Here is a 27,995-nt window from a genome sequence, read left to right on the forward strand (position 1 = left end):
CCAGCCAATGCGCCCAGAGCGCCGCAGCTGCTCCTGGGCTGGGGCGCTCGGGGCCAGCGCTGGCGCCCGGCGCGCGTGATTGGCAGCCCCCAGCCACAGCCCCGGTTCGCCCTCCCACCCCAGGCGAAGTCCAGTCCCCGCCCGCTCTCCGCCTCCGCCTCCTCCAGCGCGCCCGGCCGGCGCCCGCAGGCGCCGCGGAGCAGCGAGGGTGCAGGCGGCGGCGGTGGGCGCTGTCCTCGCCCGGGCCGGGCCATGAAGGTCGAGTTCGCGCCGCTCAACATCCCGCTGGCGCGGCGGCTGCAGACGGCGGCGGTGCTGCAGTGGGTCCTGTCTTTCCTGCTGCTGGGTAAGGCCCCCGCGCCCGGGCCACGGCCCCTGGGCTCTGTCTTCTCCTTTCCGGGTGGTCCCTGCCCCGGAACGCGCATGGAACCTTCCAACCCTTGTGCCGGAGCAGGCAGGTCAAAGAGGGCGTTTGGAGCCGACGGGGGCTCTCCTCTTTGGTTTCTCTACCCACGAGTATCTCACAGCGAACGACTGTTTCACCGACTTACTTTCCCGGTGCTGTCCTTTAAAATCGAGGTGGACCTTGCCTCTGCTGAAAGGCACAGGTGATAACGCGGCGAGTTTTGGCAACTGTATCCACCCAAATGTAACCAGGACCCAATCAAGCACTTGGGCACGCTAGTCCCTCTCGTTTCTGGAACTATTAATTCATAAATAAAAAGATAACCTCTAAGTACTTAAAACCCAGTTCCTTCATCTCCCCACCCTCATGACAAACAGCGATGTGAATTTTTCCCAGTTTAAGATCTCCCGCATGCAGAAAGGTGGCTTTCTTGGAAGACACCTGCACGCTCGTTGGGTTAGACTGAGGGGCTTTCTGGAAATCATCCGACCCTGGAGTGTGTTCCTGGCGGTTCCCCAGTTAAGCCGCCTCTTCAGGTAGTGTAAAGGCGTTCCCTGGAGCGCTTTGTCCCCTAGTGTGCGCTTTGCCCTTGGAGTAAATGGGGGTGATGTGCTATGAAAGAGGAATGGAGTGGAACCCCTTCTGTGGGAACTTACTTCGGAACCCTAAAATCGTTGTATGCTGTAAGATCGTAGATTTTAACTGTTGGGTTTAGCTCACTGCATTGTGTTTTACTTTGTTGTAGCTGTTGCTACATTCTGAATACCTGGATTAGTGGTTCTCAACTCTGGCTGCACATACAAATCACCGGCGGAGCTTCTAGAATACGTGGACGTCCAGGCTCCCACCCGAGAATGTCTAATTCATTTGTTTCAGGAAGGAGCCATGCATCAGGAAGGTTTCTGTTTTTTTTTTTTTTTAAGGCCTTTCTAAGTGACTTTAGTGAGCTGTTAGTGTTTACGGAAAAAAGTAACGCATTAACTTATTAGTCCTCACAGGCCAAACTGTGAGGCAGAGTGGTTAACGTTATGCTTCAGTTTGCTCTGGACCCGAGGACAGAGGAGATAAAAGCAGACAGCCTTCTCCAGAGCTTAGTACGTGCCACGTGCTATTCTTAGCTACATATCTGTTAACTATACGATCAGCACAACATGGAGGCAAGGACGCTCCTGCACTCCTGCAGATGAGGGAACTAAGAGGTGAAGTCACACGGGGCAGACCTGCATGCAAACCCAGGTATTCTGCCCAAAGTCTTGGCTTTAACCACTAATCTGCTGTCTTTTAATGACTCGCAGCCTGACCTCCTAACTGATCATCAGCACATCTGATAGCCACTGTCTTTTTCATTCCTGGAACTTATCATTGCTTGCGTTTGTATATGACTGGTTATTTGAGAAAAGCTTGTATTGCCATCCTAGCCTACAAACTCCGAAGGAGAACATCCAGCCCGTGCCTGGCCCGTGGAGGACACACGTGAAGCCCTTGCTGAAAGACTGTTTCTCCTCTTTCACCCAGAGGAGGAGATGCCGACTCCACGACCCCTGAGAGTATTGACTCCCTTAACCCTCATTGCAGCCCTCTGGGGAAGGCACTGACTACCCCTGCCCTCATTTTACAAATGAGGGAACTGGAGGCGAAGTCAATTGCTCAAGGTCCCCTGGCTCAGTAGTGGGAAGTTGAGCCACATGTGGCCACATGTGAGTGGATTAGTGACTAGGACCTGGCAGGTGCTCACCAAATCATGCCTAACTTAAATCAAACTACAATGGCTCAGTGGAAAATTCACTTTAATGTTTTTATTTCACACATTTGATGTATGAAATGGAAGCATATTTATTTAATTCTTACAGGAAAAAAGGATAAATGCTAATTTCTTTCCATTTAATTATCAATTTTCAAGTAAGGAGGTGATATAATGGTTGCCTCTAGTGGAAACAAGAAGTTTTATTAATGATATATGAGGTCTGACAATTAAGTTCACAAACTTGCCAGTGTGCGCATGTTAGCAGCACTGTACAAACAACTCAATAAGGTCTTATGACCTTGGTATATCCGTACCTCACATTTGTGTTCCTGTGGACGTTTGGCAGTATCTTCCTGAGTGGCGTTCTTTATTATCGTTGCGTGTTTTGAGATGCTATCCTGAGAATGTCAGAGCTTGAATTAGAGCAATGGGTAAACATTTGTATATTTCTTGTTAAACCTGGCAAAAGTGGGAGTGAAACCAGGGACATATTAGTCCAAGTTTATGGGGATAATACCATGGAAAGAAAATGGTAGTGTTTAAAATGGATTAAACAGTTTTCTGAAGGGAGAGAAGGTGTCATGATGAAGGGGGTTAGGGCAGATAGTCATGAGCAGATCTGATGAAAACATAGCAAAAATTCATCAGATTGTATGCCAAAATCATCAACTGACTGTGAGAAGCACAGCAGGCCATGTAAACATCAATAGAGAAACAGGAAAATCTGAACTTAAAATGTTGGCATCAAAAAGGTGTGATTCTTGAGTCAGGATAACGCACCAGCTCACGGGCACAGTCTGTGAGGGAATTTTTCGCCAGTAAGCAAATAACTCTATTGGAACACCCTCTCTACTCACCTGATCTGTCCCCCAAGATAAACCAAATAGAATTAGTTTATAGATTAATTTTCAGAAGACTAACTAAACTGACTAAAACCAAGGACATTCTCTTCGATAGCCACAGTACAATTATTCAATCAGGAAGATAACAGGAAGCAGTAGTGTAATGTAATCTATAGCTATCGTACGCACTTCAGTAATTAGCTCCCTAATGACCTTTATAGCAAAGGCACCCACATGTCATATTTAATTGTGTCAAATAAAATTTATGGGAGACCATTGTTTTGGATGAGCTCCTGCAGTAGGCACCAAAAGACCAAATCAAAAGAGTTGCTCATGTTCAATGCCACATAATCAAACTGAATCTTTACGGAAGCAGGTAGATCCCAAAACAGACTAGGAAAAAAACAAGGGATTCTAGTCCATCTGAGTCAGCATAAATAAGCAAGTCCCCTCTGACTATTATAAAAAAGTAACCTGAAGTAATGTGATGATAGCTAATCAGCTTTTTTTTTTTTTTTCTGTTGTTTTGTTTCCTGGTTACCACCTCGCAAAACCTACTGTTCTGCCATTATCCAGTGAAAGCTTTCATTCTGTTTTATAGAATGGAGGCTGCTCTGTGGATGAATTAGCTCTATAACTAAATTTGTTATAATTTTATCTTTTGAGAGTTGTCATGCCTTTTTAGTCATATTTAATCTGGAAAAATTTGAGGGAGTGCATTTTAACATTCACACAAGAGATTAGTATTAGATTCTTGGACTTTATAAACATGAATATGCCTCTTTCATTTATCATGGATTATCTCCGTGGTTTCTGTTTGTAACCATACAGAGTATTTATGCTTATTTTGTCCTTAAGCTCAGAAACTTTTCTGAAATATTCAGACCATGGAACTGTTTCAACTAGCTCTTTATTGTACTTTATTTGCCTTCTTTAGGCAAAGAAATGTGTTTGATAATGAATTTGCTTTAAAATAAGAAAAATGTAGTTTTCTATAAATAATACTTTTTTTTTTTTTTTTTGAGACAGAGGCTTATTCTGTTGTTCTGGGTAGAGAACCATGGCATCATTGCTCACAGTGACCTCAAACTACTGGGCTTGAGCAGTCCTCTTGCCTCAGACTCCCAAAAAGCTGAGACTACTGGGGTGTGCCAATAGGCCCGGCTAGTTTTTCTATTTTTAGTAGAGACAGGGTGTCACTGTTGCTCAGGCTGGTCTCGAATTCCTGAGTTTAAGCAATCCACCTCGCCCCACGGCCTCACTGAGTGTTAGGATTACAGGCGTGAGCCACCATGCCCAGCCTGTAAATCATACTTTTAAAAAGCATTGTGGAGTAAATCCACATATCAGGAAAACAGGGCTGCAAAATTCTCACAGGGGTCTGAAATTTGTCTTTTAGCACAATGTATTAAAAAAAAAAACTCTGGGAGGCAAGTTCTCTTAAAAATAGAAATTTTAAAAATCAGAGGAATGTTACAGTTACATTCTTATATTGCGCAGATGGTACAAATGGTGTGCCATACAAATACCTCCAGGAATAAGGAGGAAAGGAGATGCTAATGTGTTTTGCTTGCCTTTGAATTCCATTTACTTTCTCCATACTATGATAAAAGGTTAAAATAAGTATAGAAACAGTTCCATACAGAAAAAAAAAAAGTTTCATGGATGAGAATGGGAAGGATAAATATACAAGTTAAATATTGTAAATTATTTCTTAATTATGGTCATTATTTCATGCAAGTAAATAATCATTCAATAGCTCATGATTTTCTGATGCAGTTTACTCATGGAAATTTAACAGAACAGTTTCACTATTATAAATATACAGGTGAGTGCATTGGTGTAAGAAAGGGTGGAGATAGCAGAGCAAACGTCAGTGAAGAGCTGCAGAGATGGGAGGTGTCCCTGTGAGCACTACAGGCTCAGACCAGGCCACCATTCCCTGCCAAAAGTCTTCAGTTCATAGAAAACTGAAAATTTACTTCTCTGATTTTACTAGAATAGCAAACCTTCTCCAACTCTCTAGATACCAGATACCAACTGGGTATCCTACAATTCAATCCTGACACCCTCTTCCTGGAGCTAGTGTTAGATCCCACAAGTTTTTTTTTGTTTGTTTGTTTTGTTTTGAGATAGAATCTCAAGCTGTTGCCCTGGGCAGAATCCTGTGGCATCACTGCTCACAGCAACCTCAAACTCTTGGGCTTAAGTGATCCTCTTGCCTCAGCCTCCCAAGTAGCTGGGACTACAGGTGCTTGCCACAACACCCAGCTATTTTTTGGTTATAGTTGTCATTGTTTGGTGGGCCTGGGCTGAATTCGAACCCTCCAGCTCCGGTTTATGTGGCTGGCACCTTAGCCGCTTGAGCTATAAGTGCCGAGCCTAGATCCCACAAGTTAAGGGCTTAGTCTTAAGACTGTCCTGCCTTAGATGATGATTGCCAGTCCCAGCTGCTACTTGTGTTTCTGACTAATTGGCTGCAAATCAGATGTTCCCAGAACCCCCTCCTTGGGTTCACAGAACTCAAGCAAAGAGTTATATTTGCCAGTTTATTCCAATAGGTATGATAAAGGACACAGCTGAACATCCTGTTGGAGAAGTGTGTAGGTTGAGGTCCTGAAGGTTCCCAAGCACAGGAGCTTCTGTCCCCATGGAGCTGGGGTATAGCACCACTGTCACTCTTTCAGCACATGGATGTGTTCACGAACCCAGAAGCCCTCTAAACCCCATCTTCAACTTTTACTTTAGGGCTAGACCAGTTCCTATACTTGAACTTTTTGGATTTTTATGGAGGCTTCATTACTTAGGCATGAACGTGTTTACTAAGCATGTTTCTAGTCCTCCCCCGCCTGGAGGTGGGGCGAGAAGTTCCAAGCTTCTCATAGGTTGGTCTTTCTGGTGACCAGTCCCCTCCAGGAGCCCACCCAGGGTTGCTGCATTAAACATAAGATACTCCTGTCACTCAGGAAATTCCCAGGGGTTAGGAGATCAGTGTTAGAAGGCAGGTCAAAGAACAAATAGCAGAACAAAAGATGCGCCCAGCACCGCAGTTGATCAGGAAATTAAAGTAATTTTAGGAGCCTGGTGCCAGGAACTAGGGGTAGACACCCAATATATATATTTTTATTATGTCACAGACGTGGCACCTATAACTAAAATACTATATTATACACTTAAAAATTTGTTTAGAGGGGTGGCGCCTGTGGCTCAGTCGGTAAGGCACCGGCCCCATATACCGAGGGTGACGGGTTCAAACCCAGCCCCGGTCAAACTGCAACCAAAAAATAGCCGGGCGTTGTGGTGGGCGCCTGTAGTTCCAGCTACTCGGGAGGCTGAGGCAAGAGAATCGCTTAAGCCCAGGAGTTGGAGGTTGCTGTGAGCTGTGTGAGGCCACGGCACTCTACCTGAGGGCCCTAAAGCGAGACTCTGTCTCTACAAAAAAAAAAAAATTTGTTTAGAGGGTAGATCTTATGTTAAGTATTCTTATCGCAAAGAATAGTTTCTTGTTGGTTTTTTTTAGGTAGAATCTCACTCAGTTGTCCTGGGGTTGAGTGCCTTGGCATTATAGCTCACAGCAACCTTAAACTCTTGGGATCAAGTGATTCTTTTGCTTCAGCCTCCCCAGTAGTTGGGACTACAGGTGCCCACTACAATGCCCATCTATTTTTTTAGAGATGGGGTCTTACACTTTCTCAGGCTGGTTTTGAACTCCCGACCTCAGGTGATCTCCTGCCTCAGCCTCCCAGAGTGCTAGGAGTACAGGTGTGGGCCACCCCACCTGGCCCACAAAAAATAATTTTTTAAAACATTTTTAGTCGGGTGGCACCTGTGGCTCAACGGAGTAGGGTGCCAGCCCCATATGCTGGAGGTGGTGGGTTCAAACCCAGCCATGACCAAAAACTGCAAAAAAAAAAAAAAAACCAAACACATGTTTAGTCTAGATTCACCAACATTTTAGCATTTTGACACATTTGCACACACTCTCCCCTCCCCTCTTCTCTCCCTCTCTCTAAGTCTCCCTCTCTTCTTTTCCTTCTCTCTTCCACCCCACCGCAAGTATTCACTTGGTTGTTGCTGTTAAGCCATTTGATGGTAAGAAATCAAGTTGTAAATATGACACATCATCCCTAATACTATATTTTGTATGCCCTGAAAACCCAGGATTTTCTGTGTAATCAAAATACTATTATGATACCCAAGAAATTTATTTAATCTATGGTTCATATTTAAATTTTCTTACTTGTCTTTAGCTTTTCCTTAATAGTTAAACCAGTTTCTGTACATTTTACTTGTGTTTTAAACGTCTAAAAGTTTTGTGTTTTGTTTCATTTTTTGTTTTTTACAGCCTCATTTAGTTATCCTGTAGAATGCCCCACAGTCTGGACTTGACTGAGGCCTTCCCACTAGATCCTACCAAAGGCATCATGTCATTTTGCCCCACTATTGACGGTGCTGAATTTAATGACGATGCCTGCACTTTGACCTGGCCTAATTTGTTGGGGACTTGTCATAAATATTGTTACTGTGACTCGAGCACTGCAGCACCCTTCACAGTAGCCAAAACAACCCAAATGTTCATCAGTAGATGCACAAATAAGCGGATTGTGATATGCAGTGTTCTCAGGAATATTGTTCAGCCACATCAAGAAATAAAGTACTGCAACACTTTACCGAACCTCACAAACTTGACGTGAAGCAAAATGTCGCGTGTTCTACCTTTTATATGAAATATCCACAGTAGATAAACCCACAGAAACAGAATGCAGATTGGCAGTTGCTGGGGGAAAGGGGAGGAAGAATGGGACTAATTTCCTTACTGTTTCAAAGTAATGGAAATGTTGGGAATTAGATAGAGGTGGTAGTTGCACAATGTTGCGAATTAAATACCACTGGATTGTTCTCTTTAAAATGGTTAATTTTATATTATGTGAATTTCACATCAATTAAAAAAAACTAAGTGAGGGCAACTTCCTCAACAGTGTACAGAAAATAGAATCTATAGGAGTTAAGTCCAAATAGAATGTAAATGATAGGGTGCTGATCTGTGGCTTTTAATGTAGACTATATCTGAATCAACCCAGCTACAATCAGGCCCTCAATTCAAGTTGTTCTGTGAATGTAGACAGTTTAAAAGGGTGTCAATATTGATTTTGAGGACTGCACAATGTATTGGTGTAGACTCTCATAGCTTCCCCTTCTCTTTGAACTCCTGTTTAGAAGAATCAAGTTACCTTGGATTGCTTAATGAGGTAAAAATAGAAAATAGAGGTTATCTAGTCACCCAGTTTTTATGTTTTCTTCTTTCAATCTAAATTAGAATCAAGGGATTAAAAAATAACTATTTCGATACTGCTTGTGATATGAAACCAAAAAAAATATGTGTACAATGTGTAGGAATTTAAATTAGAACAACTCCCATGGATAGCAAGGTATTAAAGTGCATCAAATGTCAAAGATGTTTCTGCTTAGTAATTTAGTATTTTACCTGTTGTCCTGTGAAAGTAAATCAAAATGTGAAGAAACCTTATGGAAGATCACATTTATAGAGAAATTTTGTTAGAAATATAAATGATCAAAACTAAGAGAATGGTTGAATTGGTATGATAATCAGTGAAATATTGATCAGTTATTAAAAATAACATTTATAAAGAGATTATAATACTAAACAGCTAGTGTGAGATAATCCTAAATGATGAATACAGAATTTTTAAAAAGTATGATTAGCCAGGAGCAGTAGCTCAAAGTGTTCGAGCTACTGAGGAGGCTGAGGCAAGAGGATCATTTGACCCCAGGAGTTCAAGGCCAGTCTGGGCAACATAACAAGACCCTCTAAAAAGACTCAAAGGAAAGTATTTAACAGTCATTTTTGTTGAGTGACAGGAATGTTGTTATATTCTGCCTGCTTTCACTTTTGGCATTCTCCAAATACATAATTGTAAACAACATTATCATAACCATGGGTTGCATTTGTCAAGCACTAGCTCCTTTATTCCCTCAGCAGCCCTTGGAAACAGGAGATGTCATTAGCCCATTTAATAGGTAGGGGAATAGAGGCTTAAGAGTTACAAGAACTTGCCCCGGGCTGGGCAGTTTCCAACATAGCAGCCCAATTTGTGAGTCATGTCTTAATTATTATACATACAAAACACACAATGAGCATGAAAGAGATGTGCGATGTTTATTCAACTAAGTCTGCGCACATTGAATTAGTAGCTTTAGGGGATTTTATGGACCTGCTCTCGGCTCGTTCTGTGATAGAATTAAGTCACTTTGCTTTTGGTTTCAGCTTTTAGCTTCATGGTAAGGAAAACAGAATCACGTACCTGATTCTTTATGCTTATGAACCTGCTTATGCACATGTGATAAATATGTATAAATTTATAGTATTATTACCACTAGCTGGAAGATAGTGTGGTTTTGTGGAAAAAGTATGTTGCTTTAGGGATTAGGCTGAACCAGGTTCAAAATCTTTGGACAGTAAAATTCCCTGAGTCTCAGTTTCCACAACTGTAAAATGGGACCAGTAACATCTGCCTTGAGGACTACGAGGGGGAGTAAGGGAGATTCCCTCTGTAAAGTAAACGAGGACGAACCCTACTCGATAACCGTCTTCCTTTCCCTGCTCTACCTTAGCTCACCTGACGTAGCTTTGAGTGTAGAAGAGTGAAGCCTATGTATGTTTCTTGCAATTTTTTTGCACAGCTTATCTAAAATAAACAGAGAATTAACAAATGGTGGTAAATGACCACCGCTCAGACATGGAAGGAGGGAAGGGAATGAAGCAAAATGGAACGATCCCAGAGGAATGCGGGCAGAGGGCATTCTCCTTGCCCTGGACTCGTGGAAACTTTCTTGGCAGTGCCAGGATGTAACAGGACACCCCAGGGAGCCATGGAGGCCACATACTTTAACATTTAACATTTCCACTCCTTTACCCTTTAACCATCCTTGGAGAGAGCTGCAAGGCAGTCCTCTGACTAGGTTCAATTTTATAATTTGGTCAAATCCATACTGGGAAGTTCATGATTTGTATGTATCAAGAAATATAAACAAATGCTCTGTTTTGGGCCCAGGATATATATCTCTGCACCTGTGCATGTGTCTCAATAGTAGATCAAGATGCTGTCCTCAGGTCCCTGCTAGAGCACTTAGGGATAGAGTTCTTTTTAGCAAAGTTGATCTGCAAAGAGTTTGGGGACTTATGCGAGCCATAGATTGGAGATGGCAGTGGGTTATAGAAGAGAAAGTAGCAACTGCACTCCTTAAAGTAACACTAAAAGCCAGCATTTAGCGAGCACTGTGGGCACAGCTCTGTGTCTCTAAGTACATTCGCTTTCTCTTATTGATATATTTCTCTTTTTGTATATATTTTATTGTAATTCATAATATAGACATATGAAAAGTGTATACCTTGGGCAGCGCCTGTGGCTCAAAAGGGTAGGGCGCCAGCCCCATATGCTGGTGGCAGGTTCAAACCCAGCCCTGGCCAAAAAATGCAAAAAAAAAAAGAAAAAAGAAAAGTGTATACCTGCTTGTCACTACTACCCAAGTCAACTTTGGTCATTTTTTTGCCCCTTGTATTTTGAAGTTATGTTGTTAGGTACAAAAACAATTAGGATTTTCTCTTGTATCATAAGACATTGCAAGAAGTGACGTATGCTAAGATCTGAAGAATCCCTCCTTTGTTATTTCTGTCTTTAATGATAGAGTTCCTGAAAATGAAGTTTGTCGCTAGAATGTGCTCTTTATGGGCACATGAATGATGGCTGCTCAGTCAAGGTAGGGAGATAGGATTTCCTGTGGTGGGAAATTCTCTACATCCCTCCTGTCAGCAGTGATCCTCCCAGATGTCCACGTCTGGGTGGCATTGTAGGTCCACATCTAAGTGGGTGGACTTTGAATTCTGACAAACATATCACTGTATGACTTAGGCAACTCACTTACTGTCTCTTGAAGCTTCCATTTTTTCTTCTATTAACTGAACATTAGGGCCAGGGATGGTGGCTCATGTCTATAATCCTAGCACTCTGGAGACCCAAGGGGTAGCTTGAGGTCAGGAGCTCAAGACCAGCCTGAGAAAAGCAAGACCCTACCTATTGAAAATAGAAAATCTTAGCTGGGTATGGTGGCAGCCACCTGTAGTCCCAGCTACTTGAGAGGCTGAAGCAGATGGATTGCTTGAGCTCAGGAGTCTGAGGTTGCCAGGAGTACAGTGAGTACTTATTGGTTCCATGGCTGTATGAGGAGTAAATGAAAATACCTAGGCAGGGTACACAGTACAATGTTTGGTATACAGTAAATGTCCAATAAATGTTAAATAATCCTATATTACTGTCTTGTTCTCTGACATCACCCACCTGAACCGAGGCTCATTTTAATGTCCTTTGTATGTGTTAAATCTCCCACTCACGGGCCGATGATTGCGCAGTACAGTGAGCAGATACTACGTGGCTCTGATTCCATGACACTTTTCCCTTTCTTACAGCACAGGTGTGCGTTGGACTCATCGTGGTACTGATCATATACAACTATTGGTTCCTCTATGTCCCTTACTTGACCTGGCTTTACTTTGACTGGCATACCCCAGAGCAAGGAGGCAGGAGATCCAGCTGGGTCAGAAATTGGACTGTTTGGAGGTACTTTAAGGACTATTTTCCAATTCATGTGAGTAGAATTGTTTCATTAAGTATTGTTTTGAGTTGGAAGAAGGGTGGAAATTTCTGTTTGTCCTGTGTATCTCAAGCTTTTTCCTTTGCAGAAGGAATGTCTTTGGTCTGTTTTGTTCTGCTTTAACAGAACAGCAGAGACTGGGTATTATAAAGAAAAGAAATTTATTTTTCACAGTTCTGGAAGCTGGGAAGGCCAAGGTCAACTTGGCTATCACCTTCCAGTGGTGGAAGGTGGGAAGAACAGGAAAGGGTGAGAGAGAGTGAGAGGAGGGCGAACTCATCCCACTCCTGAGAGGACAGGCCTTCTTTTGACAATGGCATTAATCCCTTCAGTCTGCGTTTGTAACTTGGCCACCAGCCGTTGCCCTTCCTCCCAGCACTATTGCTTTGGGGATTCAGTTTTTAACACATGGGGGACACATTCAGTAATGGCAGGGATAAGGCCTGCGATTTGGTTGCAGTTACTGAATGAATTCTAAGCTGAATTTTCAAAATCTGGAAGAGTGTGTGTATGAAGGGATCTAGGCTCAGAAGTATTTGTGATTTTGCAGACAGCTCTTAGGGGCACTGAAAGGAGTCATGTTTGCCATTTCCTCTTGACATAAAAACTAGTTCTCCTGTTATTTATTTGAAACTAACAAGGGGATCTTTTTTTTTTATTGCAATATGTACATGCTATAGCTCATCAAAACTCAGGATTTGGATCGAAGTCACAACTATATATTTGGGTTTCACCCTCATGGAGTGCTTGTAGCTGGAGCCTTTGGAAATTTTTGTACAAATTATTCAGACTTCAAGGAGCTGTTTCCTGGCTTTACTGCGTATCTTCATGTGCTCCCAGTTTGGTTCCGGTGTCCTCTCTTCCGAGAATATCTGATGAGTAGCGGTAAGTGATGGCAGGTCACCATTTCCACAGTGTGTGGCAGGGTGGCAGGAGCACGTAAAATGCTCCCTCCCAGCCCCGCTGGTATTGACAGTCTTTTAGAGTTAAAGTCCTCATCCCCATCCCATCTGGAACTTCATACGTAATTGCCAGGAGTATGTAGACTGTGTCTTTTTCTCTGTTCCAACCCAAGTATCTAGCATCATTCCTGGAGCACAGAAATGTGTAATAAATACTAATTCAATGAAAAAAAATAAATTAAAGAATGCATTTTGGATATCTAGATATGGAAGAAAAAAATCATAGATCAAATAGGTGATAAGTCACACACTTGGAGAAGCACTTTGCATGTTTTCATAAATATTAGAAATTGAAAACATCCTCCATTGTTTCTTGAAGCAACAGCAGTGATATACACAAAACATATTCAACTTGCTATCTTTCTTTCACCAGATTAAATATAACTCGGTTTGGAAATAAGAGACCCTTCTATTCTGCCACTCTAAACCAGTGGAAGACTCTTTAATTAGTGAAACCACAATTCTACAAATTCCAAGAATAAAATTAATGTGAAATGTTATAAAGACTGTGCACAGAAGGCTAAGCTTTTGTTGATAGCTCTTATTTTAATTTAATTTAAGAAGCCTAATTTGTTTGGTTTTCCAACTTGACCAACTTATTGAAGAGCTATGAATTGGATACAGTAACAAAAAGTGATTTAAATTTATGAACATTGTATAGATTAATCACTGTTGTTGCATTCTGAGATATAAAGAAAAGTCAATAAGCTCTTTTTGAAGATTTATAATTTCAGGATCAGTAAGTGGCATATTCACAGAATTTTCATTCTGGCATTATCCCATATTTTTATTACTTCCTATTAATTTCTCAAGTCACTGCCGTCATTATATACCTGGTAAGAAATCACTCAGCATCAAAGAACCAGGATCCATGCCTGAGTTTTCAGGTATTTCTGTTTCTGACCAACAAATAGAACTCAATCCACCCTGGCCTGGAGGACCCACTAGGGGGCGCACTAAACCTTCCAAACTACCAAAAGATCTGGCCTCTGACCCCCAAGGGTGCACTGTCTGGCCCTTTAACTATCAGAGAGGTAGAGAGATGTGACGCTGTGGCACTCTACTGAGGATGACATAGTGAGACTGTGTCTCAAAAAAAAAGAAGAAAAGAAAATACTTGGCTATTCAGAATCCTGTTATAATTTTACATTCCCTCAATAATAGAAACCCACAGTAAAATTAGAATATGTAGTATAAATTTTTTCAAGAGATGACATGTACTTTGTCTTTAAAAAGCCTGTCTAACACGTTCTGAGTGAAATAAATGGATACAACCCAGACTGGAAGGAAACATAAAACATTAAAAAGCAATTATCTCTGAAATGTGGGTCTGTATGGTTTGTATTTTTGTCTTTTCTGTGTTTTCCTCCAAGAGTCCCTAGTATATGTAAGATCTGAAAAGGAATCTTTAAAGTTATTTTTCCATGGAAAAGCCTAATATACAGACTGAACATTATGTAACTGTCTTATATGAACAATTTGCCAAAGCCAGAGGACACATTTTAGAACCTTGCAGAGATCTGGCAAGCAATCCAGTTATTTGTCAAATGTCTGAATATTTGAAACCATTTGCATTTACAATATTTAGAAAATAACAATCCATACAGAATATCTGAAAACAGGCCATTATATGTTATGAAGACCCACTGCAGTCTTTGGCAGGATAGATCTACTTTTTGGTTCTGAGCATGGATTCTCCAGGGTAATGATTGAGGCCATGGCATGCAGCTGTGCAAGTTGTGCACTGCACAACTGAGAAGAATCACTTTTCACTGGGAAGGCAATGTGAACGGAGTCCTGTAGAGATGAGCAGTGTACAACCTACCCAATAAGTGGTAGGCCTAGTAATGATCAGGTGACATTTTAAACTTTATCTGCCAAATGTTAGATCTACTAATGGAATATGTTACCAAAGATTTGGGTATGAAAAACATCACAAACTTGCAAAGTGCTCCAAAGGCAAGCAATGTAGGAAAATTTTTAAAATGTTTACAGTTGCTATGGAATATTATGATTAAAAAAAATTAATTGTTTTAAAAGGATAGTTTATTATTTGTTGCACTTTTGTTTTAATCACTATAAGGGCCAGTTTCTGTTTCTAAGAAAAGCATATCATACGTGATGAGCAAGGAAGGAGGTGGAAACATTTCCGTCATCGTCCTTGGGGGTGCAGAAGAATCACTGGATGCCCATCCTGGAAAATGCAATCTGTTCATCCGTCAGCGGAAAGGATTTGTTAAAATCGCTTTGACCCATGGGTAAGTGGCTTTTTGTATAAGGTAGCTGGGTCAAGAAAATTAAGACATTATTAAATGAACTCAAAGAAATAAAGTGATTTTCTAGTCCTTAAGGACCACCTCCAAATCAATCTTACGATAAAAGCAGGTATGGGCTCGGTGCCTATAGCTCAGAGACTCGGGCACCGGCCACATGTACCAGGGGAGATGGGTACAAACCTGGTCTGGGCCTGCCAAACAACAAGGACAACTACAACAAAAAAACATAGCTGGGCGTTGTGGCGGGCGCCTGTGGTCCCAGCTACTTGGGAGACTGAGGCCAGAGAATCACTAAGGCCAAGCGTTTGAGGTTGCTGTGAGCTGTGATGCCATGGCACTCTACTGAGGGTGACACAGTGAGACTCTGTCTCAAAAAAGAAAAAAGAAAGGTATAGATATTCTTAGGGAATAGAATGTGTCCTTTTTACTAAGGTAGTTCAATGCCATGGCATTCTGCAATTAAACTTAACTTTAAAAGCAAAATAAGGGAAGCAAGTAATAAAAATCAAAATCTTATACACACAGTGTAAATTTCCTGCCAGATGAATAAACAATAGTCAAAGCTGCAGATGGAGAGCAGCCTCCTGGAGCTTTGCTTTTCTATAAAACAGAAGTCTCTGAATGGCTTGCCCCACTGAAGGACTTCCCCAAAGGATTTCAATGTATTGAACATGAAATTACCAACATAGGGAGGCTCGGTTAGATTTAAAAATTTTTAGGAATTTGTTGCAAAAGTTCAGCTAAATAGAATAAATCATGTAAATCCTTTTCATTTAAAATTCTTATTCTTCCCCTTTGTTATTCACAGCGCATATTTGGTCCCAGTGTTTTCTTTTGGTGAAAATGAACTGTTTAAACAAATTAACAATCCTGAAGGCTCATGGCTTAGAACTGTTCAGAAGAAACTACAGAAGATGACGGGGTTTACTTTGCCCCTGTTTCATGCGAGAGGAGTTTTTCAGTACAGTTTTGGCCTAATGCCTTATAGGAAACCTATCCACACTGTTGGTATGTACATAAAACAAGTAGAATTTCTGTCTTTCTTTGAGCAGCGTTTGATGTTATTGATTGAGGTGGTAATGCAAGAGAAGCAGCTGTGAGGAAGAACGTCCTAAAATAATAATCCTGTAGATGTTATTTTTATTTCATTTACCATTTGCCTTGTACTTATGAAGTGAGTACATTTTTTACTCAGATGAGAATTGATTACTTTCAAGAATGGTCTTGCTGTTAAATTACAGGTAGAATCCAGTTTTAGAAACAAAGTTTCTAATACTTTCTATTAAATCCATTTCTCCATGCCAGCAGATTATAACATAGCAATTCCTCTTTTTCATTTTTTTTCTTTTTGGAAACAGTGTCTTGTTCTGTCACCCTGGGTAATTAGAGTGCAGTGGCATCATCATACCTCATAGCAATCTCAAACTCTTGAGCTCAAGTGATCCTCCTGCCTCAGCCTCCTGAGAAGCTAAGACTATGAATGCTTGCCACTAAGCCTGGCTAATTTTACTATTTTGATAGACATGGGACCACTCTTGCTCAGGTTGGTCTTAAACTCCTGACCTCAAATAATCCTCCTGTCCTTGGCCTAGAGTGGTAGGATTATAGGCGTGAGCCCTGGGGCCAGCCCATAGCAATTTTATTATTTATTTATTTATTTTTTATTTTTTTTTTTTTTTGCAGTTTTTGGCCAGGGCTGGGCTTGACCCCGCCACCTCCGGCCTATGGGGCCAGTGCCCTACTCCTTTGAGCCACAGGCGCCGCCCCCATAGCAATTTTTTTGATGACAGATATGTCAGAGTCTCTCAACAGATAAAGATTTCTGCATAGTTGCCTTTCTCGTGTTTAGTTCACATTGGCATCAGATTTGTTTGTTTGTTTGCTATTAGCTACATTTATATGTATTCTAATGTAGACTTATTTTAAAAAGGTGTATGTTTGGGGAAATTGAGATGGATATGGAGGGTGAAGACCATGTTGATAAAAGAACATGAAGTGAACTTGAGAGCTGAAAATGAGAAAGTGCTGAGCGAGGTGCTAATAACAGAATTAACAAAACTGTAAACTGTGTATGAAACCGGAAGTAGTATTTTCACTATGGACAGCTTAAATGAAGTTCAAATATAGTAGAAAAATTTTTTTAAGTCTGTTTCCGTAGACGAGGGTTTTACTACCAACGTTTTATCAGAGCTTTGCATTCACATACAGTCGCATGATGTTATTTTTAAATGCTTTGTTTAACTCAAATGGAATGTTAACCAGCTGTTGATCAGTTAGTGGAATAGGAATACTGAGATGAATTTAAGTTCACAATCCATCCTCCTTCCCTCCCTCCTTTCTTTCTTTCTTTTCTTTCATATCTCACTCTGTTGCCCCATGCTAGAATGTTGTGGCCCCTGGCCTAGGTCACAGCAACCTCAAACTCTGGGCTCAAGTTGTCTTTCTGCCTCAGCCTCCTGAGTACCCAGGACTACAGGTACCCACCACCACACTGAGATGTTTCTATTTTTGGTAGAGTTGGTATTTCACTCTTGCTCAGGCTGGTCTGAAACTGTCAAGCTCAAGCCATCCTCTTACCTCTGCCTCCCAGTGAGCCACTGAGCCTGCCCTATATTTTTGTGGCATAATATTAAATTAATCATTTTGATCCCTTATATGCAAAGAACTCTCGTTGGGTTTGAGGGTGATATGAAAGCAATTGTAAAGCACGAGTTTAGGAACTAAAAATTTAATTAAGTGTAGCCCACATTCTCATATGAAAGGAGTTTTAAATGTTGAAAGCAAGTATATTCTCTGTTGACTTAAATGGTAATGGTTGTTCTGTGGTTGGGTTGATACACGTGATGTTAGCCAAAAGGCAGAGAAGTGATGCCTTTAAAAAAAAAAAAAAAATTAAGGCTGGATGCAGTAGCTCACGCCTGTAATCCTAGCACTTTGGGAGGCCAAGGCAGGTGGATTGCTGGAACTCACAAGTTCAAGACCAGCCTGAGCCAGAACAAGACCTCATCTCTTAAAAAAAAAAAAAAAAAACTAGCCAGGCGTTGTGACCGGTGCCTATAGTCCCAGCTACTTGAGAGACTGAGGCAAGAGAATTGCTTAAGCCCAAGAGTTTGAGGTTGCTGTGAGCTGTGATGCTATAGTTCTCTACAGAGGGCGACAAAGTAAGACTCTGTCTCAAAAAATAAAAATGAAAACAAAAATAAAAATTAAGTAGTTTGCCATTTGGTTATTGCCTGTTAATACCTCTACTGACAAATAATTAATTGGTCAAGGGTCAATGGAATTTCTGAATCTGAGTTAATTGTCACGACTAGAAAACAAGAGCTCTCCTTTTCACTCATGCTTGTCAAATGTGCTTCTTTTAATGATTCAGAATAATGGAAACTGCTCCAGTCTTTCCCTCTACTTACCCCGCAAACTATTACAATGATTTCTTGTCCATAGCATCCTTAGTATCCTGTTATTATTTGAAAATTAAAAAATGAAGCTAAGGAAAAAAAAAATGAAGCTAAGAATATATATGTTTCATAAAGACTCAGTTGTTGTGATCTTAGTGTACAAAGTGGGGGGGGTGTCAGATGATTTGGGGCACCCCTATTTGTGTGAAACAGACCCTCAAGACCATGTGTATTTAAAAACATTTACTCGCACTAAAACAAGTCAAGGTTACAATATTTAAAATCCCACTAACAAAAGTAAAGTCACGTGTCAATCCGATGCCACAGAGAATAAAACACAGCATGACACTGAAATAGGACGTCAGGGACTGCGTTCACTTCTCTTTTGAATCGATGCACTTGAAACCCAGAGTTGCTTCCTTGCTCACTCCCTGACGTGGGTTCTACCCCCAGTAGGATTCAGGCAGCATCTCAGAGTGCCAAGTTATTTTTTGGGCCCTCTCTTCCCTCCTCTACTTTATTGATTTTATGAACTTAAATAAGCTCTACCTCACATCAGAAGAATTCAATAGCTGTGAGTTGGAGTCATCCTAAGTCATCATTTTAGCTGTAATCCTTTTACTCACAGGTGTCCAGAGATTCCCACTGACCTCAACCAGCATGCATTGCAGTGGTAATGATTCTCACCGACACCGGAAACTTTTTGTCTATGTCCTGTTGCTTAAATCCCTTTAAAAATATGTTCTCATAAAATGCAAAGTGCCATATTCAGGTCCAGTTTCCCTCTCCGCATGTTTCTTACACTGTAACTTGCTAAACCCTCAGGTTCTTCTGTGTCCTCCATCAAAATTTTCCTTTTGCTGAGGGGTATTTTCAATGGGCATAATTTATAAAGCAGCTACTACCGTATAGATATTTTCTTCACACACTTCACAAGTAATAGGTAATTTACATATTTTCTGAGTGCAATTATCACCTTATCATCATATAATGAAATGTTCATATACACTATTTCATTACACAATAATGGAGAAAATCTGGTTTAAATGTCACATTCGTCATGACAACCAGGAGAGACAACTAAAGTTAAGTTTAGACTTTCAAAAACTTAAGAATCACAGTTATGGGCTGGGTGTGGTGACCCAGCACTCCGAGAGGCTGGAGTGGGTGGATCACCTGAGCTCAGAGTTCAAGACCAGCTTGAACAAGAGCGAGACTTCCGTCTCTACTAAAAATAGAAAAATTAGCCAGGCATTGTGGCAGATGCCTCTACTCAGGAGGCTGAGGCAGGAGGATCACTTGAACCTCAGGATTTTGAGGTTGCCATGAGTTATGCCACAGCATTCTAGCCTTGGGCAACAGATTAAGACTCTGTCTTAAAAAACAAAATCACAGTTCCAAGGGAGTTTCATATCTCTTTAGATGAGTTTAAAAAAAATCACATTTCCTTCAGGAACATTGCTTTTTGCATTTCAGAGCCCCCTGAGGACTAGGATTTCCTCTTATTTACTATCTTGTCTATTCCCAGTACCCACAGAGTAGAACATTTCATGTATCAGTGTATATGTTGATTTTAATTATTTTTAATTTAATTTTTTTTATTAAGTTTTGTTTTTTTTTTTTTTGAGGCAGAGCCTCAAGCTATCACCCTGGGTAGAGTGCTGTGGCATCACAGCTCACAGCAACCTCCAACTCCTGGGCTCAAGCGATTCTCCTGCCTCCGCCTCCGAAGTAGCTGAGACTACACGTGCCTGTCACAATGCCTGGCTATTTTTCGGCTGCAGTCGCCATTGTTGTTTGGCCGGCCGGACTGGATGTGAACCCGCCAGCTCTGATGTATGTGGGTAGCGCCTTAGTCACTTGAGCCATAGGTGCTGAGCCTACTGCCCAAGCTTTTTTTTTTTTTTTTTTTTTTTTTTGCTGTTTTTTTGGCCATGGCTGGGTTTGAACCCACCACCTCCAGCATATGGGGCCAGTGCTCTAATCCTTTGAGCTGGAGGCGCCACCCCTATTTTTAATTTTATTTTTAAAATTTTCAAACATTCAGAAAAGTTTCCTGAATAGCTTCGTGCCCATGTACCATTCTCCTAGACTCACCAGTTGTGTACATATTGCTATAATTCTTTCTCTCTTGGGGTATAATAAACACACTTTCTACTGCTGTAAGGAAAGCACTGCTTGTGTACGTGCAGACATCACGACCTTCTGCTCCTCATGACTCTTACGTATATCTCTTAAAAACAAGATCATCTTCTTCCATAATGTCAGTAGTACAATTCAGAAAAATTAACATGGATGAAGTACTAATAAATAGTGTGAATGTATATTCACATTTTTTAAATTGCCTCAATTGTTTCCTTACTGGCTGTATTGTGAGTAATTTGTTTTTTGTGTTTTGTTTTTGTTCGGTCGAGGGGATATTTTCACCTTGAGCTGGATCATGTATTACGTTTCCTTTTCATACCTCTTTAGCCTCCTTTAAGACAGAATTGTTTTTCGACCTTTCTTTTTTGAAGAGGATGGGTCAGTTGTTTTGTAGGATGATGTGGGTTGGTACCTGTGTGTGTCGTCATGATTATATTGTGGTTACGCATGTTTGGCAACAATTGTATAGAAATGGTGTTGTGTCCTCAGCAGGAGGCATGCAGTACGGGTGTGTTTCATTGCTGGCAATATTAACTTTGTTCAGTTGGGTAAGGTGTTTACCTGGTTTCTCTACTAGAAAGAAGACATTTTTTTTTCTTCTTTATTATAAACAAATAACCCAGGGGCAGTGTTAGCCCATCACTCAAAGTTTTACTGGACAGTTTACTGGATGGTTTTCATTGGTAATTCTTACTGGAATCAGTTATTATGGTGTGGTTGCAAACTGGTGAATTTCTAACCCTAGATTTCCCTCAATATTTACTGGTTGGCATTTTAGCAGAAAGAGGAGCTTTCCCTCTTCCCTATGTTAGATTGTTCACATTTTAGACACCCAGACAGACTTACCAGCTATGTTTGGATGTGTCACACAAATGGCTCCTATTTCTTCTTGCCTTGAGGCTCTCATGGAGTTTCTGTTAACTCCTGAGACGATCTTGTGATTGTGGATGTGGTAGAAAGATTTCCGTAGAACCTTTGTAAGTTGACCGCCCAGGGGACTATAACAAACTGGTCAACATATGGAGGCAATCAACCTAAGAACTTCCACTGAGTACATGTGGTGCATGTCTAGTCTGTGAAATCAGGCCAACTTAAAGAGGTGGTCAATGTAGGGAGGTGGTCAGCTATGGAGGTTTTCATTTTTGTGCAGTTCATTTTACGGCAACACTGAAAAACTACAAATGATACTGTTAAGAAATTGGTTCTTTCATTGGTAAGTCCATCATGAGGGCTTGTGGCACCAGCCACACAGAGATTAGTTCTGGCATTAAGAAGGCATTTTTTTTTATGCACCAGCCAGATGTATAAAAGGAAGTGGTGTAGGTTTAAGGTCTGATTCTGAATGTTTCATTTATCTTCTCTGAGTCTCAGATTTCACACTATAAAAGAAGAGACTGTTATGATTGTTTGCTCTTAGAGTTATTCTGGGGATGAAGTGCCTGGCTGTGTGGGAATGCACTCTGTAAATCCCAGGTGCTGGGCAAATGTAGGTTGGTAGAGCAGAAGGCTTGCTGACCAGCTTGCTGAGTGCTTTCTAAGGTGTTTCAATTTCCCTGTGTAAGTGCACTTGCCAAAATGTTAATCTGATTCAAATCATAAAGAAATCATCAGACAAATCCAGATGGTGGGACATTATACAGAACAACTGGCCTGGACGCTTTAGAAATATCTGTGTGGTGAGAGATGAGAAGGAGGGGCCTTCATAGACACACAGCAGCTGTTGTGGATTGGGGAAAAACAACTATTAGTGAAATGATTGATAATGCTCAATGTGGATTAAGTATAAAATAATGGGAGAAGGTTAAATTTCTTGGGTATAGTAATGGTGTTGTTATATTGGACACTGTTCTTGGTTAACCCAGTGGAAATATTTAGGGATAATTCACATGATCAAATTACTGATGTCCGTAACTTACTTTCAAATAATTCTACAAAAACAAATAATGCATTTTGTGTATACATATACATGTGTATATGTATGTACGAAATTGGTGACTCTAGGTGAGAAGTGTGCAAGTACTGTTGTAGTATTCTTTCTGTAGATTTGAATTTTTTTAAATGAAAAGGATAGAGAAAGTATCTAATGAATGCATTTTATTTAAATACAGGTTTGAAACCACATGAGGACAGACATAGTCTATTATGATTCAAGTCATTATTATATTGTGATGAAAAAAAAAGCAGGCCAAGAGATTTTCTAAAACGGAGGGGAAAAAAGAGAGGGGAACCTAATGTAAATTTTAATTATAAAATTAAAAAGATTAAAGGAGATGAGAATGTTAAAGGCAGTAGCAGGGTGCTGCAGGAAGGTAGAACTTGACCTCTGGCCTCTGAGGGTCACCAGCTGGGTTTGAGAATTAAATTGACATGAGTGAACAGAAGGAAAGTATATGGGTTTTTGCATGTACATGGGAGCCCCTATAAAAAAAATAAAGACCCCCCCCCAAGTGGCCAGGGCTAAGTGTTTATTTACTAGTTGAACAAAGAAAGACAATTGTAGAAAAGTAGTGAAAACATACAGGGAGATTAAAAGAAGATAAAGAGTTATTTTAACAAGGTGTGAACAGATTTCTCTTGGCCTAACCTTCTATCTGTAGAAAAAAAGACTGTTCTTTCCTGGTTTAGGGAGGGCTTATTTTACGTCCGAGTTTTATCTCCTGCTTTCTAGAAGAAAAGGGAACGTTAGAGTACCCTTCTTTTACTTGTGTATGTGTGTGTGTGTTTTAAGTGTCTTTAGCTCAAAATAATCCCTGTGCTAAAGTGGCACGTCTTGGAGTGGCACATTCTGCTACCTTCATTGCACAGGACAGCATATGAAGTGCTGCAGCGGGGGGCACTTAATATGTGAGCCAGCGGAGGGACCCCGATATTAGCTCAGCGTTCACCTGGCCCCTGGGTTCCTGCTGTCTCCCGCCCTTGGCCACACAGACCCTGCCTGTTCTCAGTCTGTGAGCAGCTCGGCAGCATCTTGAGGAAGAACACTGAGACAGCGGTAAACTCTGTGGGATCCTTATCAATACAGAAAAATAGAGCAAAGATGTTTTCTTATTGTGAAAGATCTACTCTTTGCCTCCCATTTCCAAACTCCTCTCTCCAACTGTGTACACTAGGACCCACGAAGCTGCTTCATCTTAGGTAAACACAGCACAGCACTGCAGAAATCGGAGCAAGATTGCTGTGTCAGGTAGTAATGCATAACTAATCTCAAATTGTTGGATGGAATTGGAAAATGGCACAGTTGAGCATCCCAGCTATAAAAAGCAGTGAAACAGAAACAAAAGCTGTGAGTCCTGACTCTACCACAAGTAGGCGTTGGCAGATTTTTTTTTTTTTTTACCCAGGCAAGGTGTTGTATTTCCAAGAACAGCCTGATGCAGCTGTTTTGTTTTTGTTGTTGTTGTTGTTTTGTATTTTTAAAAAGAGAGTTTTGTAGCAGTTTGCAACTAACTTAATCCTATGTTTAGAATATTTCTTCCTTCTCCTTGGTATTAACCCCCTCTCCCCCCAAAAAAAAAACTACTTTTTTTTTTTTTTAAGAAAAAAAGAAAATTTATTTTGATGATGAAGGGAGTGGACAGAAATGAGGGAATTCAGAATCAGCGTGGAGCTAGAGGAACACACAGCCATGACTCATGCACAGGAAGGGCTCCTTGACCTGATACTTGGGATAAAACCTACTTTTTGTGGAGAGAGAGAATTCTAGTCTTCTGGGCTCCGGGGACCCTTTTCAAAATATCCTCATTTACAATAACTCAGTACAGAATAATTCCAGGTGGATCTTTTTACTTGATGCTCACAACACTGAAGTTGGTTATAGCAGGGATGTTTTCATAGATAAGGACCTTGAGCTCTAATGATAGAGTAAAATATGATAAAAGCTTATAACACACTGGGTCCTTGATGTGAGGTGCCAAGAAATTGAGTCCTGGGCCTGAGGGTTTAGGACTGGAAAGGCCTCAGAGCCAATACCGTGGTCAGCTGTCCTCTCCAGCTGCCCTCCCTTCTTCAGAAGGCAAAGGGACCTTCCCATGGTCTTGAGGCAGGCAGGACGGGGCATGGATGCTGCAGTGTCCCCATCTCACTGTCTTTTGGCAGGAGCCCATTCTGTGAAGAGTCTCATATTTCTGACACAGCCATTCAGGTTCATGATGTTTGTCCTTGGACTAGCCAGGTAACCTTCCTACACTCATTGTTCTCATTTGTAAGACAGGGACAGTCACCAGGTGCCTCACAGGGTTGTTCTAAGAGTTTGATTTAAAGCCACCTGGAGACCTTTGATAAATAATAGCTTTATTTCCAATACAGATGCAACTTAGCTTCAGAGTAGCCATGTTGGAACTGAACTCGCAGTAGGAGGTTCTTTGGTAGCGTTCAACCGTGTGTTCCCAAGAAGGGCTTCCTTGAGTTCTTTAGTAAAAGTACAATCATGATGAGCATGTTTTATTTTGTTACCTCAGCCTTTATCCCCAAAAGGCAATTGAGAAATATTTCTTCGTCTCTAGTCCAGTTCTGGGTTAGTTTAGGAGTCAAGGTTAGGCGTGCTAGGTTTAAATCTTAATTTCTTGCGTTTTTGTTGTGTGTGTAGTTTAGAAACTTTCAGCACCAAGGTTTCTCTATAAGTAAGGAAAAGGCAAGTCAACTGTGTTCATCACACATTTTAAAGAGAAACATCTTATGGTGATAATTTTATTACACGTGGGCATGTTTGAGCTATGTGGAAGAACCATGTTAAATCTAATAAAACTAGTAATGAAAAAAGAACAGGACTGAAATTAACCATAGGAAAATTCAGAATGCACAAGGCCTAGTGAAAGTCAGCTGGGAACAGCACACTTCTTAGGCCACTGTGTCTCTATTAGTTCTCTATCCCCGCCCCAAAGAGTTACATTGACTTTGGTTGCTGGGATAATTTTACTAAGAAAACAGAAACTATTTCTATAAAACCACAAGTTTGCTAGTAGATTTCTCATTTTTTTTTCTCAAACAACAAAGCCCCTAGTTTGAAGAAAGCTTCAAGATCACAGAGTTCTATTCTTTTATCCTACACCTAGGAATACTTAGGCCAGAGAGGAGCTGCGCTTGCCCGTGAGCTGGGACTAGACAGCCCAGCTGGTGCTATCTGTAGGACACTGGCTCCCAGGCCCACCCCATTAGCCTCTGTTGGTCTGTATTGCCAACCACAACCAGCAGCAAGAGGGTTGTCTCCAAATCTTTATGTTGAGCTAAAGGGGACTGTTGTTTGCTGTGTATAAATTAGACATTTGTACTGTCAAAGAAAACTGCATATGAGCTTCTTGAGTCTAATATCTGGTTAAATACTTGAAAATATGAATGTTACAATAAGGGTGTGTGTGTGCATGCACATGTGTACATATTATTCCCTTCTTTGTGTCCCCTTAGGTCCCACACTGATGTCATTTATCACATTTCTTCCTTCTCTGTGACTTAACATGTGCTCGTTTTTTGTCTTAACTGACCACCTTCTATTGCTGCCATGGGTCCGAGCCTTGTATGTAGCACAGGGTCACTCAGTGTAGGACAAAGGAAACTCCAACCACTGTGAGACCCATTCACTACCTAGAGCCCACTCGACCTTCCCCCACACTCATCAGAGGTCAGAAGCAAGTGTGCGGCCTCATTGAATATCCTGCACCTGTTCAACCCTTGGCTTCAGTAGCAGCACTCGACCAGCAGGGGGCGAAGTAAGTGCAAGCACCCAAACCACGTGAATTTTTCTAAAGTCTAAGAATCCGAGGCATGTGAGGTATAGTTTTTTGTTATATAAACACCTTTGAAAAAATGTATGGAAGTTTCCAAATTTGTTTTTAATTAATTAGTATATTTATAATTATACAGGGTAAAGCATAGATGCATTCTCATTTGTGGAAAATGCGTACGATGCAATACCAAGTTCCCCTTCCTTACTTCCCTCCCTAGAGCTGACAGTTAATCAGTTTGTGTCTGTGCACTAAAAACTTAGAGCGCTCCTGGAAACGGAAATAATTTTTCATAAATGGGATCATACAGTATTATTTTACAGCTTTCCACTTCATATGTTTTAAACATATGCATCTATCTGTATATACATATTTGTATTATCTCATTTTTAAAAAATTGCTGCCTAAGATTCCATTGAATGACTATTGTCTGGCTTATTTAATAATTTTCCTATTAAGACTTTTAGTTGTTTTTCAGTTATCCAGTATTTCAGACTGTGGAATCCTTGTGAATATGTGTGTTTCTCCAGTATAGATACTTAGCTGTGCATATATATATGTAATTATTTAGAAAGGCATTTAAAAGAGTCAGACTAGAAGGATGCCACAGGGCACGAGGATTCACGGTCACTAGTAATAAGAGTCTCACGGTCAGTAGTAATGAGGGTCCCGTGGTCTGGCCGTGCCGGAAGGAGGGGGCTGGTGATGTGGACGCACAGCTGCGTCGACTTCCCCTACAGCTGTTTTCAGCACAGTGGTTCATTTGACTCAAAGTCAAAACCACCGGAGTATTGACAACGCAGCATCTGCTAAGACGGAAAGTTATTTGTTGTCAAATGGAATGGTGTAACCACTGTAGGCAGCCAGTAAAATGAAAAAAAGATTGAGGCGAGCAGGCTCGTCGGATTCCGAGGGGCACCTCTGTGCAGCGCTGTGCCTTCCGGGCGGCAGGCTGCGCCGTGGTGGGTTTGGTTCCGCCTACGTGACGTGACGTCGTCTCTGTTTCTGCAGTTGGCCGCCCAATCCCTGTCCGTCGGACTCCGCACCCGACCTCGGAGCAGATTGAGGAGCTGCATCAGACCTATTTGGAGGAACTGAAGAAATTATTTGAAGACCACAAAGGAAAGTATGGCATCCCAGAGCACCAAACCCTCGTTTTTAAGTGACTTCCCTCCTACAAAGCTATAAAGGAGAACCAGAAGACGTCCCATGGAGAGAATAAATACCTTAAATAAGTTTTTTTCTTTTGAGTATGAAATCAAATTTGTAACTGAAAAGTATTATTTATGATGACAGATGTTGATGTTTTATTTGTGGTAAGTAAAAATACAGTGCATGATTGTAGACAGGATAAGTATGGAGATGACTATGTGTATAAGACTTTTTAAAATAACTCTTCCTCGCTTAGGAAGGCTTGATCATTTTATAGGTGATGAGAAGAGAATGATTCATGTGCTCCAAAGAAATGACAACTTCAAAAAATAATTAGACTCTTTTACTAAATCTCACAATAACTTAAGGTGGCGTTTTCACTAAGTATTGCAGCTGTTGTTCAGCACAGCTGCAACATTTAGGAAACATTATAAAATAATTTTCCATAGAGAGCTAGAAGAGATAAAAAAAAATTTTTTTTCTGCTTGAACAGGCCATTTGTTAGTGAATACTGTTACTTTTAATATTTAGATAATTCGATCTTTTTGGTCATGTCAACTAACACATTTTTATGCAATAATGCAGATATTTTTGTGTCATTCTCAAAATAGGATGAACCTGCCATATGGAATCCCACGTGGACAAGAGCCTTGTCTCGTTTCTATTCACAGTTAGAAACACAC

At 40.9% G+C, this 27,995-nt stretch overlaps 1 protein-coding gene across 5 annotated transcripts; it reads left to right on the forward strand.

Annotated features, from left to right (window-relative positions):
• Positions 1–39: 39 nt before the first annotated feature.
• Positions 40–27,983, forward strand: MOGAT1 (monoacylglycerol O-acyltransferase 1). Of its 5 annotated transcripts, none has more exons than XR_008381247.1 (7): positions 40–346; positions 11,478–11,656; positions 12,343–12,547; positions 14,708–14,882; positions 15,709–15,908; positions 25,844–26,145; positions 27,172–27,396. XR_008381247.1 is itself a non-coding variant. In XM_053597542.1 (6 exons), the coding sequence occupies exons 1-6, from the start codon at positions 253–255 to the stop codon at positions 27,324–27,326; spliced, it is 1,008 nt and encodes a 335-aa protein (XP_053453517.1). In that variant the 5' UTR covers positions 46–252; the 3' UTR covers positions 27,327–27,983. The 5 variants fall into 5 exon arrangements, 3 of the variants coding, with proteins under 3 accessions (XP_053453517.1, XP_053453518.1, XP_053453519.1); XR_008381248.1 differs by lacking the exon at positions 25,844–26,145 and adding an exon at positions 16,259–16,443 and having other exon boundaries at positions 27,172–27,297; XM_053597542.1 differs by lacking the exon at positions 25,844–26,145 and having other exon boundaries at positions 46–346; positions 27,172–27,983.
• Positions 27,984–27,995: the final 12 nt, after the last annotated feature.

The sequence above is a fragment of the Nycticebus coucang genome, chromosome 7, assembly GCF_027406575.1.
Source record: "Nycticebus coucang isolate mNycCou1 chromosome 7, mNycCou1.pri, whole genome shotgun sequence".
Classification (NCBI taxonomy): domain Eukaryota; kingdom Metazoa; phylum Chordata; class Mammalia; order Primates; family Lorisidae; genus Nycticebus; species Nycticebus coucang.

Bases quoted from the DNA above. Each gene is read 5' to 3' on its own strand.
- MOGAT1 (XM_053597542.1), top strand. From the start codon at position 253: ATGAAGGTCGAGTTCGCGCCGCTCAACATCCCGCTGGCGCGGCGGCTG. The intron at 14,883-15,708 runs GTAAGTGGCTTT...TGTTATTCACAG, and splicing joins AAAATCGCTTTGACCCATGG to CGCATATTTGGTCCCAGTGT. The intron at 15,909-27,171 runs GTATGTACATAA...CTGTTTCTGCAG, and splicing joins GAAACCTATCCACACTGTTG to TTGGCCGCCCAATCCCTGTC.